Raw genomic sequence first — 14,393 nt, 5'->3', positions numbered from 1 at the left:
ACTATCACCTGATGGACAACAAGGAGGAAGAGGAGGTCTGAAGATTTCCCCTTCCCCCCCCACCCTCCCACCACTATGTACCCTTTTTGGCAGTTCAATAAAGCTTCGGGCCTGTGAACTCTTTTTCTCCTCCCCTCCCCACCTTCTCCAACCCCCCCCCATCACACCTGTTGCCCATTGAAATGCCATTCTGATGTTGACTTTGACTAAGACTGTATGACCTGACATGTATTTGGTAATGTTTTTGGTAATGCTTTCAGGGTAATGCGGCGTCATGCATGATGTGATGTTTCGGGGTAGTATTACTCTGCACAACACATCAGGCATCATACCGCATGATGAATGTAATTTATTTGTATGTTTGGAACTGTATTGTCATGTAGTGTATTTTATGCGCTGCGTCGCAGTACAGTGTGGAATGTACCCTGTTAAAAGTATTTTGTTTTTTGTATATTTTCTTGCAAAATAAAGTATACATTTTCAATCAAAAAGTGGTTAAACAGAAATGATTCAGATTGAGATGCTGTAATAAATAGGGTAAGCTGATTGTAAAAGAAAAAAAAATCCACAGCCAAATATTCACTGCCAGTGTATGCTGTCGCTGTATACTGTTCTGTAACATCACATATAGCTTTAAGGTTGCTCACACGCATATTACTTAGGGTATTCCTATATTTTAAATATTGCCAGTAATGCACATAAAAAGACCCTCATTTGACTGTATTTTCTCTGCATTGGTACATGTTCCCCATAGCAGTGCCCAGTTACCCATTGCCTTTTTTTTACATAAAAATGTTTTATTGAAAATATTGAGGTTATGTTTACAATACAATCAGCATATCAGCTGAAATTTAATCTATGACATCTTTGTATAATGGAATGATATAAGTTGTTAGTAAAGCATGAGTCATGACATAGAGAACAGAGGAACTCTGTTTAACATAATAGTTTGTAAGAGATCTTAAACATTGCATTAACAGTCAACATAATGAAAAACTTTAGATAACAGAATTGTTTTTAAGTCAAATAGCTTTAATAATGGTAGTAATACCATTGAGACCAATACCATCAGGTATAACAATGGTTGTAGTAGTGTCATTAATTTTTGCCCGTATTTTAGCAAAAGAGTTTCTGATTAATTATGGTGGGATGCCAAATGTTTCAGGATTGTAGATACGGAGAGGAAAAGAGACTAAAAGAGAGAAAAGGAAAGGGGGGCAGGGGGCAAGATAAGATAGAATAGGATAAGAAAAGGGAAAAGGAGGGGGTGAAGACCGCTCTCCGATCCAGTGTTCCCATCTGAGATAAAGGTACCGAGATTTCTGTCTGGTAGCATGGGTAGTTGTGTCAGGTAGAGGAAAATAGGAGCTATAGCTCTCGGTAAAACATTGCCTTTTTTACAGTAGTTTGCCTATTGGTTCTACAAATAGCCAGATTTTACTACCAGGATTCACCCTCCATTGACTGGGATTTTCCACTAAGCTTGGGTTCACTGAATTGAACCAAAACAGATCCCCCTATACCTAATGGTCAGCTAACTGATACTCATTTCTCTGCAGGCAGTTCCTCTAAATTATTATTTTTTATGTTATGTAAACCAAGCCGATAGTTTGATATTAATGTTAAATATAAATTTTGCATTACATATGGCTGCCTAAGTAGACATTTATCTGTAGACAGAACAGTATGGTTACACAGCTCATGGGGTCATGTGACTGAATCTTAATGAAGATCACAAAACATTGCTTTCCCATCTCCAGTCTCTTTGGTCATTGATAATATATGTAGAGTGTCATCTGTTGTTTATGCTAATGATGGGAGACAACTGCCATTCATTTTCAATGAAGGTACACTCCTATAGTCTTCCTCCACATATTACAATGTTAATGAACTTGTCCTGGCTGTGACGGTGATGGAGAGCTGAACAAAGAGAAGCTGAAACTATTTATGTAGACTGTGAAGATGCCTTTTGTTAAGTAGATCACACATTTTTAACCAATGGGAAGCGAGCACATTTTCGTGAATGGCGGTGAAATAAATAAAAGTTGAAGCTGGGCTCAGTCACTTACAAGAACTGCTGGGGAAAGGAACTACTAAGGAAGCTACTAAGGGATCCTATACTACTTTGTACCAGGTGGGTACATTTTTTATGATTGTGCACTTGTACGGTTTAGATGATTGTATGTTTATCTATGAACAATGAACTGTGATCCATGGTGTCAGCAGGTGGAATACATTGCAGCACTTTTTTTCTGCTGGGTTTCAATACAAAAAATCCAAGCAACAGATGAAATAAGAATTTATACAGTATATACTTCACAGTCTATTACTTGCTAATTGAAGTAAAATTCATACAACTTATTGGTTGATAATTGTCAAGTCTTTTAGTATATCAGCCTGACTGTGTCAGTGTTATCATTTTTGTATACTGTACTCTTCACTCATATAACATTGTATCACATTGGTTGTAACATTCTTATCTTAGAAAGTTCTACATCATCGTTTATTCATGATCTTGCCCCTCACCTTTATACTTCCTCTCTTTACAAACAGACTCTGTGTCTCTTAGGTCTCACCTGAATAATATACTGTATAGAGCATATTTTAAAATAGGTAAACCAAATATCTATCCGTCCCCATAAAATATGTACAACCAGTTAACACTGACAGAGGTGCTTACAATGATTGTATTTCATTCATTTGTGTAAAACCTTTATCCCAAAAGAAAACAAAAAAGCTTTTGCTGTAGCTGATTATAAAGTATACACTGGGGTTTGACATAAGTCCCCCTAGACTGACAATACTGCTGTCCAAAGGTGCCCCCTGTGCTCCTTTATCCAGAGTGGGGGCGTTCTAATAAAAGAGGTGTGTTACTGGCCAGTTCATAAGGTGAGAACAGAGGAGGGAAAAAAAGCCTGAAAATAAAACTAATGCAGCCACCAAATATAAAAATGCAATATATTTCATTTTTGGTTTTGGGTTTGATACCACTTTAAGATGACCATCCACTGATCAGAATTCAGCCAGGACAGCAGGGACTGACTGAATTTCGTTCATTGTGTGTCAATAAGTCTTCATTTTTGGCAGCAAATTTCAATTTAGTTTTAGCCTAAGTCTTTTGACTAAAATGCCATTTTGGTTTTAGTCCCATTTTAGTCATCTGCAATTGTTTTAGTGTTAGTCGTATTTAGTCAACTAAAATGCCCTACGTTTTTTTTTTTAACAAAAATATGTAGCATATTACACCATGCACCAATACATATTGGCATACAATTTTATATATACATTTTTTTTACTTTTTTTTACTGGATGTGTTTTACAGCAGAAAGTAAAAAATATTGTTTTTTTTTTCAAAATTTTCTGACTTTATTTGTTTATAGTGCAAAAAACAAAAACAGCAGAGGGGATCAAATACCACCAAAAGAAAAATCTATTTTTGAGGAAAAAGGGACATACATTTTATTTTAGTACAGCATTGCATGACTGTGCAATTGTCAGTTAATATAATTCAGTGCCGTGTCACGAAAAATGGCCTGGTCATGAAGGGGGTAAATCTTCTGGAGGGCAAGTGGATAAAGTCCATTCATTCCAAAATTAAATGTCAAAAACAAACAAAATCTTGAATTACTTTTGAATAAAGAAAGAAAGGGATAATTACTGCGCTAAAATTGCAGTTAAAGAGGAAGTAAACCCTGATGAGTTTACTTCCTCTTTCATTCCCTGCAAAGGTAAAGCATAATGGACTACTATGCATCGCATAGTAGTCCATTATGTGTCACTTACCTGACACAGGAGCCAGCGAAGTCACCGCTGTCCCCTGTAGTCCGGCGCATCCATCTTCTCGGTGGGTCTCGCCGCTCCGCCGCTGTCATTCGGCAAAGCCGCAATGACGTCACTCCCGCGCATGCGCATGGGAGCCGCAGTGCGCAGCATATCGCCGTTGACGGCAGTGCACTCAGTGCGCCTGCGCGCCGCTGTCTACGGCGCATGCGCCGTAGACAGCGGTGCCTGTCTTTCGGCAAATATCTCCTAAACCGTGTAGGTTTAGGAGATATTTCTTGGACCTACAGGTAAGCCTTAATCTAGGCTTACCTGTAGGTCAAAGTGTGTTGTAAGGGTTTACAACCACTTTAAACAATAGTGATACAATTGCATGCAGCAGCTACATACGAATGTGACAAAAACTCATATATACTAAAGGGAAAAAATGTAGTGCTAAAAAATAAATGAAATTAAATGGTGAAAACAAAGGAAGAGTCCACTAAAAGTCCATCTAGGTGGATAGTGGGTTCCCAAAACTCGTAAGTCAATTCTATGCGAAGAAAATCAGCAGTCAACTGTGCTTTAAGGAGTAGTAGAATCCAAACAAACGAATATGGTGAAATACTCTTACCAGAGTTGGTGGACCTGTATGTCAGCGACACCAGATCTTACGGGCATGAAAATCACTTGGAACGACCGGCTGTATGAGGTCCTTCACCGTCCACAAACGTCAAGGAAGTTCGGCAGGCCTGTTTGGATTCTACTACTCCTTAAAGCACAATTGACTGCTGATTTTCTTCGCATAGGATTGACTTCCGAGTTTTGGGAACCCACTATCCACCTAGATGGACTTTTAGAGGACTCTTCCTTTGTTTTCACCATTTGATTTCATTTATTTTTTAGCGCTACATTTTTTCCCTTTACTTTTGAATAACAATTGAATGTTCTGACAATTTTTGTATGGACTTTTTGTATGAATTTTCATTTTGAAATACTACTAGTTCATGTCCAGCTTTACTTTAAAATAATTAAATAATCAAAATATATACTATATTGTCAAAAGCATCGGGGCGCCTGCCTTTACACGCACACAAACTTTAATGGCATCCCAGTCTTGATCTGTAGGATTCAATATTGAGTTGGCCCACCCTTTGCAGCTATAACAGCTTCAACTCTTCTGGGAAGGCTGTCCACAAGGGTTAGGAGTGTGTCTATTGAAATGTTTGACCATTCTTCCAGAAGTGCATTTGTGCACTGGTGCACAGTTTTGTTGGGACAGGAAGGGGACATCCGCAAACTGTTCCCACAAAGTTAGGAGCATGAAGTTGTCCAAAATGTTTTGCTTTGCTGACACCTTAAGAGTTCCCTAGAACCTAGAATGAAGGGGCCAAACCCAACCCCTGAAAAACAACCCAACACCATAATCCCCCCCTTCACCAAATAATTTGAACCAGTGCACAAAGCAAGGTCCATAAAGACATTGATGAGTGAGTTTGGGGTGAAGGAACTTGACTGGCCTGCACAGAATCCTGACCTTAACCCAATAGAACACCTTTTGGATGTATTAGAGCAGAGACTGAGACAGAGACAGAGACTGAGACTTCTCATCCAACATCAGTGCCTGACCTCACAAATGCACTTCTGGAAGAATGGTCAAACATTCCCACAGACACACCACAGACACACTCCTAAACCTTGTAGAGAGCCTTCCCGGAAAATTTGAAGCAGTTATATCTGCAAATGGTGGGCCAACTCAATATTGAACCCTACAGATTAAGACTGGGATGCCATTAAAGTTCATGTGCGTGTAAAGGCAGGTGTCCCGATACTTTTGACAATATAGTCTATATACACATTCGTGCTGTGATTTGAAAACAATCAATTCTGGTTTTGAATCCCATAATGTTATTCCCAAATTGGTATTCATCTGTATTCAATATTTGTTCCATAACAATTTATTTTCATATTCCTATAGATCTGAATCAGCACAATATAATCCATGGAGAAATTCTTCGGCAGAGCTCAGTTATCATCAGAGAATTAACACAGGAGAGAAGACTTACTCTGAATTTAACAAGTGCTTTTCCAGAGAAGACCTTTTTTGCCACCAGAAGAAGATTCAGAAAGGGAAAACATGTTTAAATGTTTGAAATGTGATAAGAATTTCCCAAGAAAGACAAGTTGTGTTATACACATGAGGAGTCACACAGGAGAGAAGCCTTTTGGATGCTCAGAATGTGATAAGTGTTTCTCATCAAAGGGAAGTCTTACTAAACACCAGAGAATTCACACAGGAGAGAAACCATATAGATGTTCCGAATGTACTGAGAGCTTCTCACAATCCTCATCTCTTTCTTACCACCAGAGGAAGATTCACCAAGGAGAAAATACATTTAAGTGCACAGAATGTGACATGTGTTTCTACTTGAAGTTAAATCTTATTGTTCATCAAAGGAGCCACACAGGAGAGAAGCCATTCAGATGTTCAGAATGTGACAAATGTTTCTCTGAAAAATCTAAACTTGAGCAACACCAAAGGGTTCACACTGGAGAAAGGCCATTTATGTGCTCAGAATGTAACCAATGCTTTAAACAAATTACTAATCTGATACAACACAAGAAGATTCACACAGGAGAGAAGCCATTTAGATGTTCAGAATGTGACAAATGCTTTGTGCAAAAATCTTATCTTACGCAACACCAAAAAGTTCACACAGGAGAGAAGCCATATAGATGTTCAGAATGTGACAAGTGCTTTGCAGAAATGAGGAATCTTGCTAGACACCAGAGGGTTCACACGGGAGAAAAACCATTTAAATGTTTGGAATGTGACAAGTGTTTTAATCAAAAGACAACTCTTACTCGACACCAGAGGATTCACACAGGAGAAAAACCATATAGATGTTTGGAATGTGACAAGTGTTTTACAAATAAGAAAAATCTTACTCAACACCAGAGGATTCACAAAGGAAAAGAAGCCAATTCAATTAGTTAAATATGAATGTTATAAATTTTTCAGATGTTGCATATATCTGCTTAAAGCTGATCTCCAGCTTTCATTGAATTAAAATTAATCTAGTGCAAGCTGGTCCAAACTAACTATTAATTTCACTAAGATATGCATCGGCACTGCTTAACCACTCACAGGCAGCTTTGTATTTTCTGAATGAATGCAAAGCTTCATCTGACTGGCTGAGACAGGGAATTTGATGTCATCCGCCCACCTCTCCAGCTCAGTCATTCAGAGGAAGTTTTGTATTCCTTCAGAAAATGCAAAGCTTTCTGTGAATGGCTGAGAAGCTTTTGTTCTTGGTGTGGGACAGGAAGATCCCATCTCATTGCCAAAGCACTTTATACTGTATGTTGATGAGGCTACATACAGCTTATACAGCGCTAAGAGCAGCTGCATGTCTTAGTGATGTAAATAGTTTGTTACGCCAGGTTGGTCCAAAAAATTATTAAAAAGGTCACTAAAAGCAGGAGATCACATTTAAATACAACAAGGGTCATTGCTATTGAGGGAATTGCTTTAAAGAATATACATGACATGACTCTTTTCAAAATGTTTTAGCTTTTGTGCTCTAATTAGATAAAGATTATTCATAATGCTCTATTTAAGTGCACATTTCATACTTGCATGTAGAACATTTGTTTTCTATTTAAACGTCTTTTTTTTTTCTTTTTCTTTTTTCACTTCAATAAAATGCATGAATACAAAAACATGAGATTACAACCGTGTGATAACATAAAAATACATCTATGTGTACTTTTCTAAATTGCCTATAACCTGTGAATGAGGCATTTATAAAAAATGTTTTTTTCAATCTCTATTTATTAATGTTTTTCTCCATCACAAACACATCATAAAACAAACATGGAAAAAGAAATTCCAAAATACTAAAACAATAACATAAGTTGTACGTCCTTCTGTAAATCTGTATGTATTTTTCTCCTTGTTATGATAATCAAGTTCTATATCATCTACTTGGATGTCATGTCTGTACATGTATTGAACACTCAGTTGTTACATATAAACCCTCCTTGACATTTTTTGTATAGTTGTTAATAAAATTTCTATTCTTACATTGTTTTCAAGCCTGCCTCATTTAAAGTCCCACACTCATTTTGTCTTTTGTACATCCTTCCATATAGCTTGAATCCCAGGTGTAGGGTTCTGTACATTATGAAATTATTTTTGTTGTACTTCTACTGCCAAAAGAGTTTCCCATTCCTTGCTTGTCTTTTTAAATCTGCTTATAGCTTGTATCATTAAAGAGGAAGTAAACTCTCCCACTCTGATGCTTCTTTTCATTTAGTCCATTATAATAAGTAATTATCAGACTATAGCCACTATAATCCAGCCCAAATCGCATATTACTTACTGTTTAAAGAAACTTTAAAAAACTTGTTTGCAGGGGTTAGGCAGTGCCATCTTAAGTATTGCTTTCTGAGTCCACAGTGGAGTGTATTTCCGCCCTTACATTGAGCACTTCCTGTACTGTTAACCAAGCCTCCTTCTCAATCCAACATTTCTATGGCAACCCTGCTTCCCTGTTCATAGCTTACTTGTTTATTTCATAGTATTTACTTGTGCCAATGCCTAATGTTTCCCTTTGTCAGACTTATCAGCTTCAGCTGATAAGACTGCAGTAATGGCCAAGTTTATACTGCATGTGAGGTCACATGGTCACATGGTGCGTAGGAGGAAGCTCTGAGTGATTAGCAGAGTTCAGTTTTGTGCCGTAGGAAGTCCTGATAACAGATAGATAGGACATAGAGAGTGTGCCTTAAATCGGGGGAGATCTGGGCATGCTCAGTGACTTCATCCTACAGAACAACAAGGATTACAACAATACTAAGCAAGTAAGGAGATATCTACAAGCAGTGTTCATTAGGGTTTTTTATGCTGATTTACATGGGACAAAGTTGTGGGAGAGGGTTTACAACCACTTTAAGCCTCTTAAAAAGGCCTTCATAGTATCCCATACCAATTGTGGAGTTGTTGATTCTGCATTATTAAGAAAAAAATCAGTAAGTGATTGTCGCATGGATTCACCCTGCGTTAATACCTATAACCATGAGGCATCCATACCCCAATAACTTTTATTGTATGGTTTAATTTTTCTTATGGTCAGTAAAACTGGAGAATGAACCAAGATCCCCCTTGCCAGACACTGTATATCTTAAACCAATGGAAGGGTTAGTTTTTTGCCCAGAGCCAAGTCAATCCTGGATAAAGTACCATAAGTAGAGAAACAACAGTATTCCAGGATTGTGGAGGCACCACATATCACACAGACCTATTTCCTTCAAGTAAACAAACAAATAAATGCAGGATATCAAAAAATCACTTAATGGTAAAAGTGGATATCCCAAAATAATCCTTTTTGAAAGGTGCCATCGTCCATAATGGGTGTATACAAAAAACTAGACTATATGGAGGGACTTATGGACTTCACAGGCACCAACAAGACAAAAATTATTTTCATGAAACAATTTTATTATTCCAAAAATATACAAAAATGCGATTAAAAACCAGGAATAGATGATACATTCATTCGTGGAGACCTCAATCAGCAAAAAATATCATACTACATCTCATACGGTAATATGTTTCAATATAATAGCCAACAATAAACCATTGGGAGCTAGAGTGTAGATATATATTTACAATGATGATATGCTGATATGGGTCCCATGCTCATGCCCGTCATGTTTTGCGTCCAATAGACGTTTCTTCTGGGGCGCAATGAGGTTCTTAAAAGCAAAAAAGAACATACGTCCCAAATAAGGTACAGGAAAAATATACATCTAGTTTGATTAATAACAAATAACAAATAACTGACATAAGGCAAAGTGCTGTCAAGAGGCGGTATGAATGTGCAACACATAGACAGTCATAATAGGGCACTGTGGGGACACACGACAATATGATACCAAAAATTGAATAAAAATTAATTAAAATTACCCTCTGGAATGGGGACTAATGGCCAGTTAATAGAGCATATAGAGCACGAAGGAGATAAAGAGTCTAGCAATCAGCAACTAGAGAGGGGATATATAGAGGAAAAAAGTTTATGTCACTGTAGTACTTGATGCCAATGTAGTATACATATATATAATATATATGATGATATGGTAGTACAAATAGCGTTAGGAGGGGCTCACCAAAATCTAGTAATCCATTCCTTGAATTCCAGAGTAGTCAAATGTAAGAAGATAAAAGCAGCTATCACATCGCAATTCCGACAGCAGGTATAGAGAGCCAGCTGACAGGCACATCCAGCAATCAAGACCACAGAGGGCTGGGTGTCTGGAAAGTATAAGGTAATATAGAGGAGAAGAAGGGGATGGTGGTAAATGAGGATAATGAAATCAAAATCATTGTCCGCAATAAATAAATTACCTATATTGAAGCCAGATGCAGAGCGCGAGTGTCCGATGGTCCAGAGGGAAAAGCAGATGAATATCTCATCGCAAGGAGACACTTGTGCGGGGTCTCCTTAAATGTGTGTGCCCCACCCCCCGGCGTCCAATAGGCAGACAGCCAATGATGACGTCGGGTAGGCCGGCCAAATGCTCCGACGTGTGTCACGTCCATCCATTCATTCCCTAATGCGCCTGCGCAGGTCTCTGCTAGACGTAGGTGATGAGGAGGAGTGAAAGACACCATTGGAGTGAAATCTCAGAGGCCGGTGAGATAGAAAAGACATCGGCCACAGGGGAGATCCATGCGCGTCAGCAGAAACAAAGCTGTGACGCTGAGCAGCCGCACAGCACCCAAGACGACATAGCGCGGCCACCCGCACCGCCTCTTATGGAACAGCACCACAAATAAGAAAAGATTAAATATGCTTAACAAAGTAGCAAATTATAATATCAGTGAGACTGTACTATACATAAATAAATAGAAGTATGCAATGAGGAGTGTAATCAAGTGGACAGCAGGGAACAAAGAGAAAATAAATAAGTAAATACAAACTATATCAGCATAGCTTTTATAAATTATTCTACCTGAGTGCAATTTTCAAGAGGTAGAGGGAAGGGATACAGAGCACAGTATGTAAAATTTATAAAAGGGGTTTGTAAGAATGGGATTCATTAATACCCGGGGGAAATATAGCGTTTAATCTCTCAATCCATAAGGTTTCTTTTCTTAGGATTGATTTGTCCCAGTCACCACCACGTGGATTGGGAGGGACTACATCTAGTGCAATGAATGAAATGACTGAGGTGTCAAATTTATGGTATAAATCAAGATGTCTACTAATAGATGTAACCATTTTGCCTCCTGGCGAAAAGTATACGTGATCTTTTATCCGGGCACGAAAATGTCTGATAGTCTTTCCTACATAGAAGGCAGAGCATTTACAGATCATAAGGTAAATGACTCCATGAGTCTCGCAGTCTGCAGAGAATTTGGGGACAAAACGTTCCCCATTGGGTAATATAAAGGACTGACCTGTTTGGATCAGAGGGCAAAAAGGGCATTTGCCACATCTGAACATTCCAAAAACGAGGCCGATTTAGGGCTGTACGAGTAAAGTGACTAGAGGTTAATTGGTCCTGCAGGAATCTAGCTCTACGAAAAGTAATATTGGGTTTATTGTTAATGTATTTAGCCAAAATTAGATCCTCCCGTAGGAGGGGCCAATGTGTAGCTAATACCTCACGCAATTCGGGATGATGATTAAAATACCTCTTTATAAATCTAATAGTAGAGATTTGTACGGGATTTTTTTGTTTGGCCTCATCAGACATATATCCTGCCCATGCAGTGCCTGTGAACTCCATAACTCTACCTCTAACTCATCTGCTTTTCCCTCTGGACCATCGGACACTCGCGCTCTGTATCTGGCTTCAATATAGGTAATTTATTTATTGATTTTGATTTCATTATCCTCATTTACCACCATCCCCTTCTTCTCCCTTACCGACACCTCTATATTACCTTATACTTTCCAGACACTCAGCCCTCTGTGGTCTTGATTGCTGGATGTGCCTGTCAGCTGGCTCTCTATACCTGCTGTCGGAATTGCGATGTGATAGCTGCTTTTATCTGATAGCTGCTTTTATCTTAACATTTGACTACTCTGGAATTCAAGGAATGGATTACTAGATTTTGGTGAGCCCCTCTTAACGCTATTTGTACTACCATATCATCATATGTGTTATATATATGTATACTACATTGGCATCAAGTACTACATTGACATAAACTTTTTTCCTCTATCTATCCCCTCTCTAGTTGCTGATTGCTAGACTCTTTATCTCCTTCGTGATCTGTATGCTCTATTGACTGGCAATTAGTCCCCATTCCAGAGGGTAAATTTAATTAATTTTTATTCAATTTTTGGTATTATATTGTCGTGTTTCCCCACAGTGCCCTATTATGACTGTCTATGTGTTGCACATTCATACCGCCTCTTGACAGCACTTTGCCTTATGTCAGTTATTTGTTATTTGTTATTAATCAAATTAGATATATATTTTTCCTGTACCTTATTTGTGACGTATGTTCATTTTTTGCTTTTAAGAACCTCATTGCGCCCCAGAAGAAACGTCTATTGGACGCAAAACATGACGGGCATGAGCATGAGACCCATATCAGCATATCATCATTGTGAATATATATCTACACTCTAGCTCCCAATGGTTTATTGTTGGCTATTATATTGAACCATATTATCGTATGAGATGTAGTATGATATTTTTTGCTGATTGAGGTCTCCGCGAATGAATGTATCATGTATTCCTGGTTTTTAATCGCATCTTTGTATATTTTTGGAATAATAAAATTGTTTAATGAAAATAATTTTTGTCTTGTACTGGTGCCTGTAAAGTCCATAAGTCCTTCCATATAGTCTAGTTTTTTGAATATTTCCTTCAAGTGTCTACAAAAAGTGGTCTCTGATTTTGGACCCACCAGATAGCGATCCATACTTGCATCACAGACATTAGTAAAGTCCCCCATTATCATTATTGGAATGCCGGGGTATTCAGACAGAAATATACTAATCCTCCGCAATATCTCTGAATTATAAAGGTGGTGGTACATACACTAATCCTATTATACATATAGTAGAAAATAAAAAGCATACCAATAGGACACATCTACCCTGGGAATCTATCAATGTCTATCTGCAGGAAAATTGTATCTTTGTTGATATTAGTACACTAACCCCTCTTGAAAATTCAGAGAATACCAAATGGTACTGAGTAGAAAACTGCATTTTGTAGTAGAGAGAATATCTTTTGTAAGATGAGTTTCCTGCAGACAGACTATTGATGAATTATATTGTTCCATAATGGAAAAAATAGCCCTTTTTTAACCGGATAGTTAAATCCTCTCACATTCCAGGATATTAATAATAGTTCATTAGCCATTATCCCTATCTGTTATACATGTAACCATCAGTAAGGAGGTATATAATACACATAACTTTTCAATTTTACTTTCTCTAGAAAAATATATGACCATAAACATAACCAGGTTCCTCAATTATGAATGATAGCTCATCACGTAACATTGGTATATGAGAGCCCCACAAACGGGGGGTAGAGAAAAAAAAAACACACAACAACCAACACCTCCCCAAAACACACACACCATTATCATAAATTATTTTTCCCCAAGAAATAAAACAAGGTTAGAAAAAAAAAAAGAAACTATCCAGGGCCTGAATGTGAACATTCATCCAGCTGCATCACAATCCCTCAGCCTTTAGCTTTTGTTATTTAGGACAAAAAAAATGAATAAATAACATCTTATCAACTGATATGTACCTGAAATTAGAAGACAGACTTCAGTTTGCTCATTTAAGCTTTGAAAAAAAGCTGAAAAAAAGTTGAAGCTGCACTAGATGTTGCACTCTCCAGTATTAGTAAAGCAACATCTTAATCCTTTTTCTACCAGTTCCGTACGTCTTACAGACCTGACAGCAGGGGGTTTAACACACAATCCAATGGCTGCAGCCACCGAGATTGTGCGTGAAACTGACAGGCAGACTCTTGCCTGTCAGGGGAAAGCATTTTGGCTGCAGTGCCACTGCCCGATTGCTCTCACACACACACGGTACTGGTGCCCCCCATGTAAACCGCCTGGTTTGTGGCATGTCTATCAGGTGGAACTCAACTTTGGGAATGCTGCAGCGGCTATACATGCAGAAGAGGGCTGTCAACAAGTACTTCTGTCAGTATGGCACGACAACAGGCTCAGGCTGCCTCTGCTTTTTTTTTCCCCACGCCAATATCTGATCATTAAAGTGATGTTGCCACCAAAAAAGAAAAAAGTGTTTAAAAATCTTTAAAAATAAAATAAATACCTGTTGCTAGGGGGTCCTTCGCAGTCTGCCTTCTTCCTTGCCCGGGCTGGTGACATCACTTCCCCTCACGTTGCACAGTCATCTGGGACCTGTCACGTGTCCAGGTGACTGTGGGGCATATCACAGCCCCCTGCGCCGCTCGAGCATGCGCAGTGGGTGTCCGGCTGTGAAGCCACACCCAGGTGCCCACAGTACGAATGACGGCACCGGGAGTGGAGAGGGGAACGAGGGGGGGCTTTGTTCCCCCGCATCGCTGGACCCTGGGACAGGTAAGTGTCCGATTATTAAAAGTCAGCAGCTGCAGTA

The 14,393-nt window shown here is 38.6% G+C and overlaps 1 protein-coding gene across 1 annotated transcript in view; it reads left to right on the top strand.

Annotated features, from left to right (window-relative positions):
• LOC143962290 (uncharacterized) overlaps positions 1-14,393 on the top strand; it is a 315,099-nt gene that overhangs the window by 35,914 nt on the left and 264,792 nt on the right. The window contains 1 exon segment of the mRNA XM_077471593.1: positions 5,886-6,723. Within this exon segment, the coding sequence (XP_077327719.1) occupies positions 5,886-6,723 (838 nt within the window).

Source organism: Lithobates pipiens, unplaced genomic scaffold, assembly GCF_037356315.1.
Source record: "Lithobates pipiens isolate NorthernLeopardFrog02 unplaced genomic scaffold, aLitPip1_a1.2 Scaffold_8, whole genome shotgun sequence".
NCBI lineage: Eukaryota > Metazoa > Chordata > Amphibia > Anura > Ranidae > Lithobates > Lithobates pipiens.
This window is presented reverse-complemented; position numbering and strand designations above follow the sequence as displayed.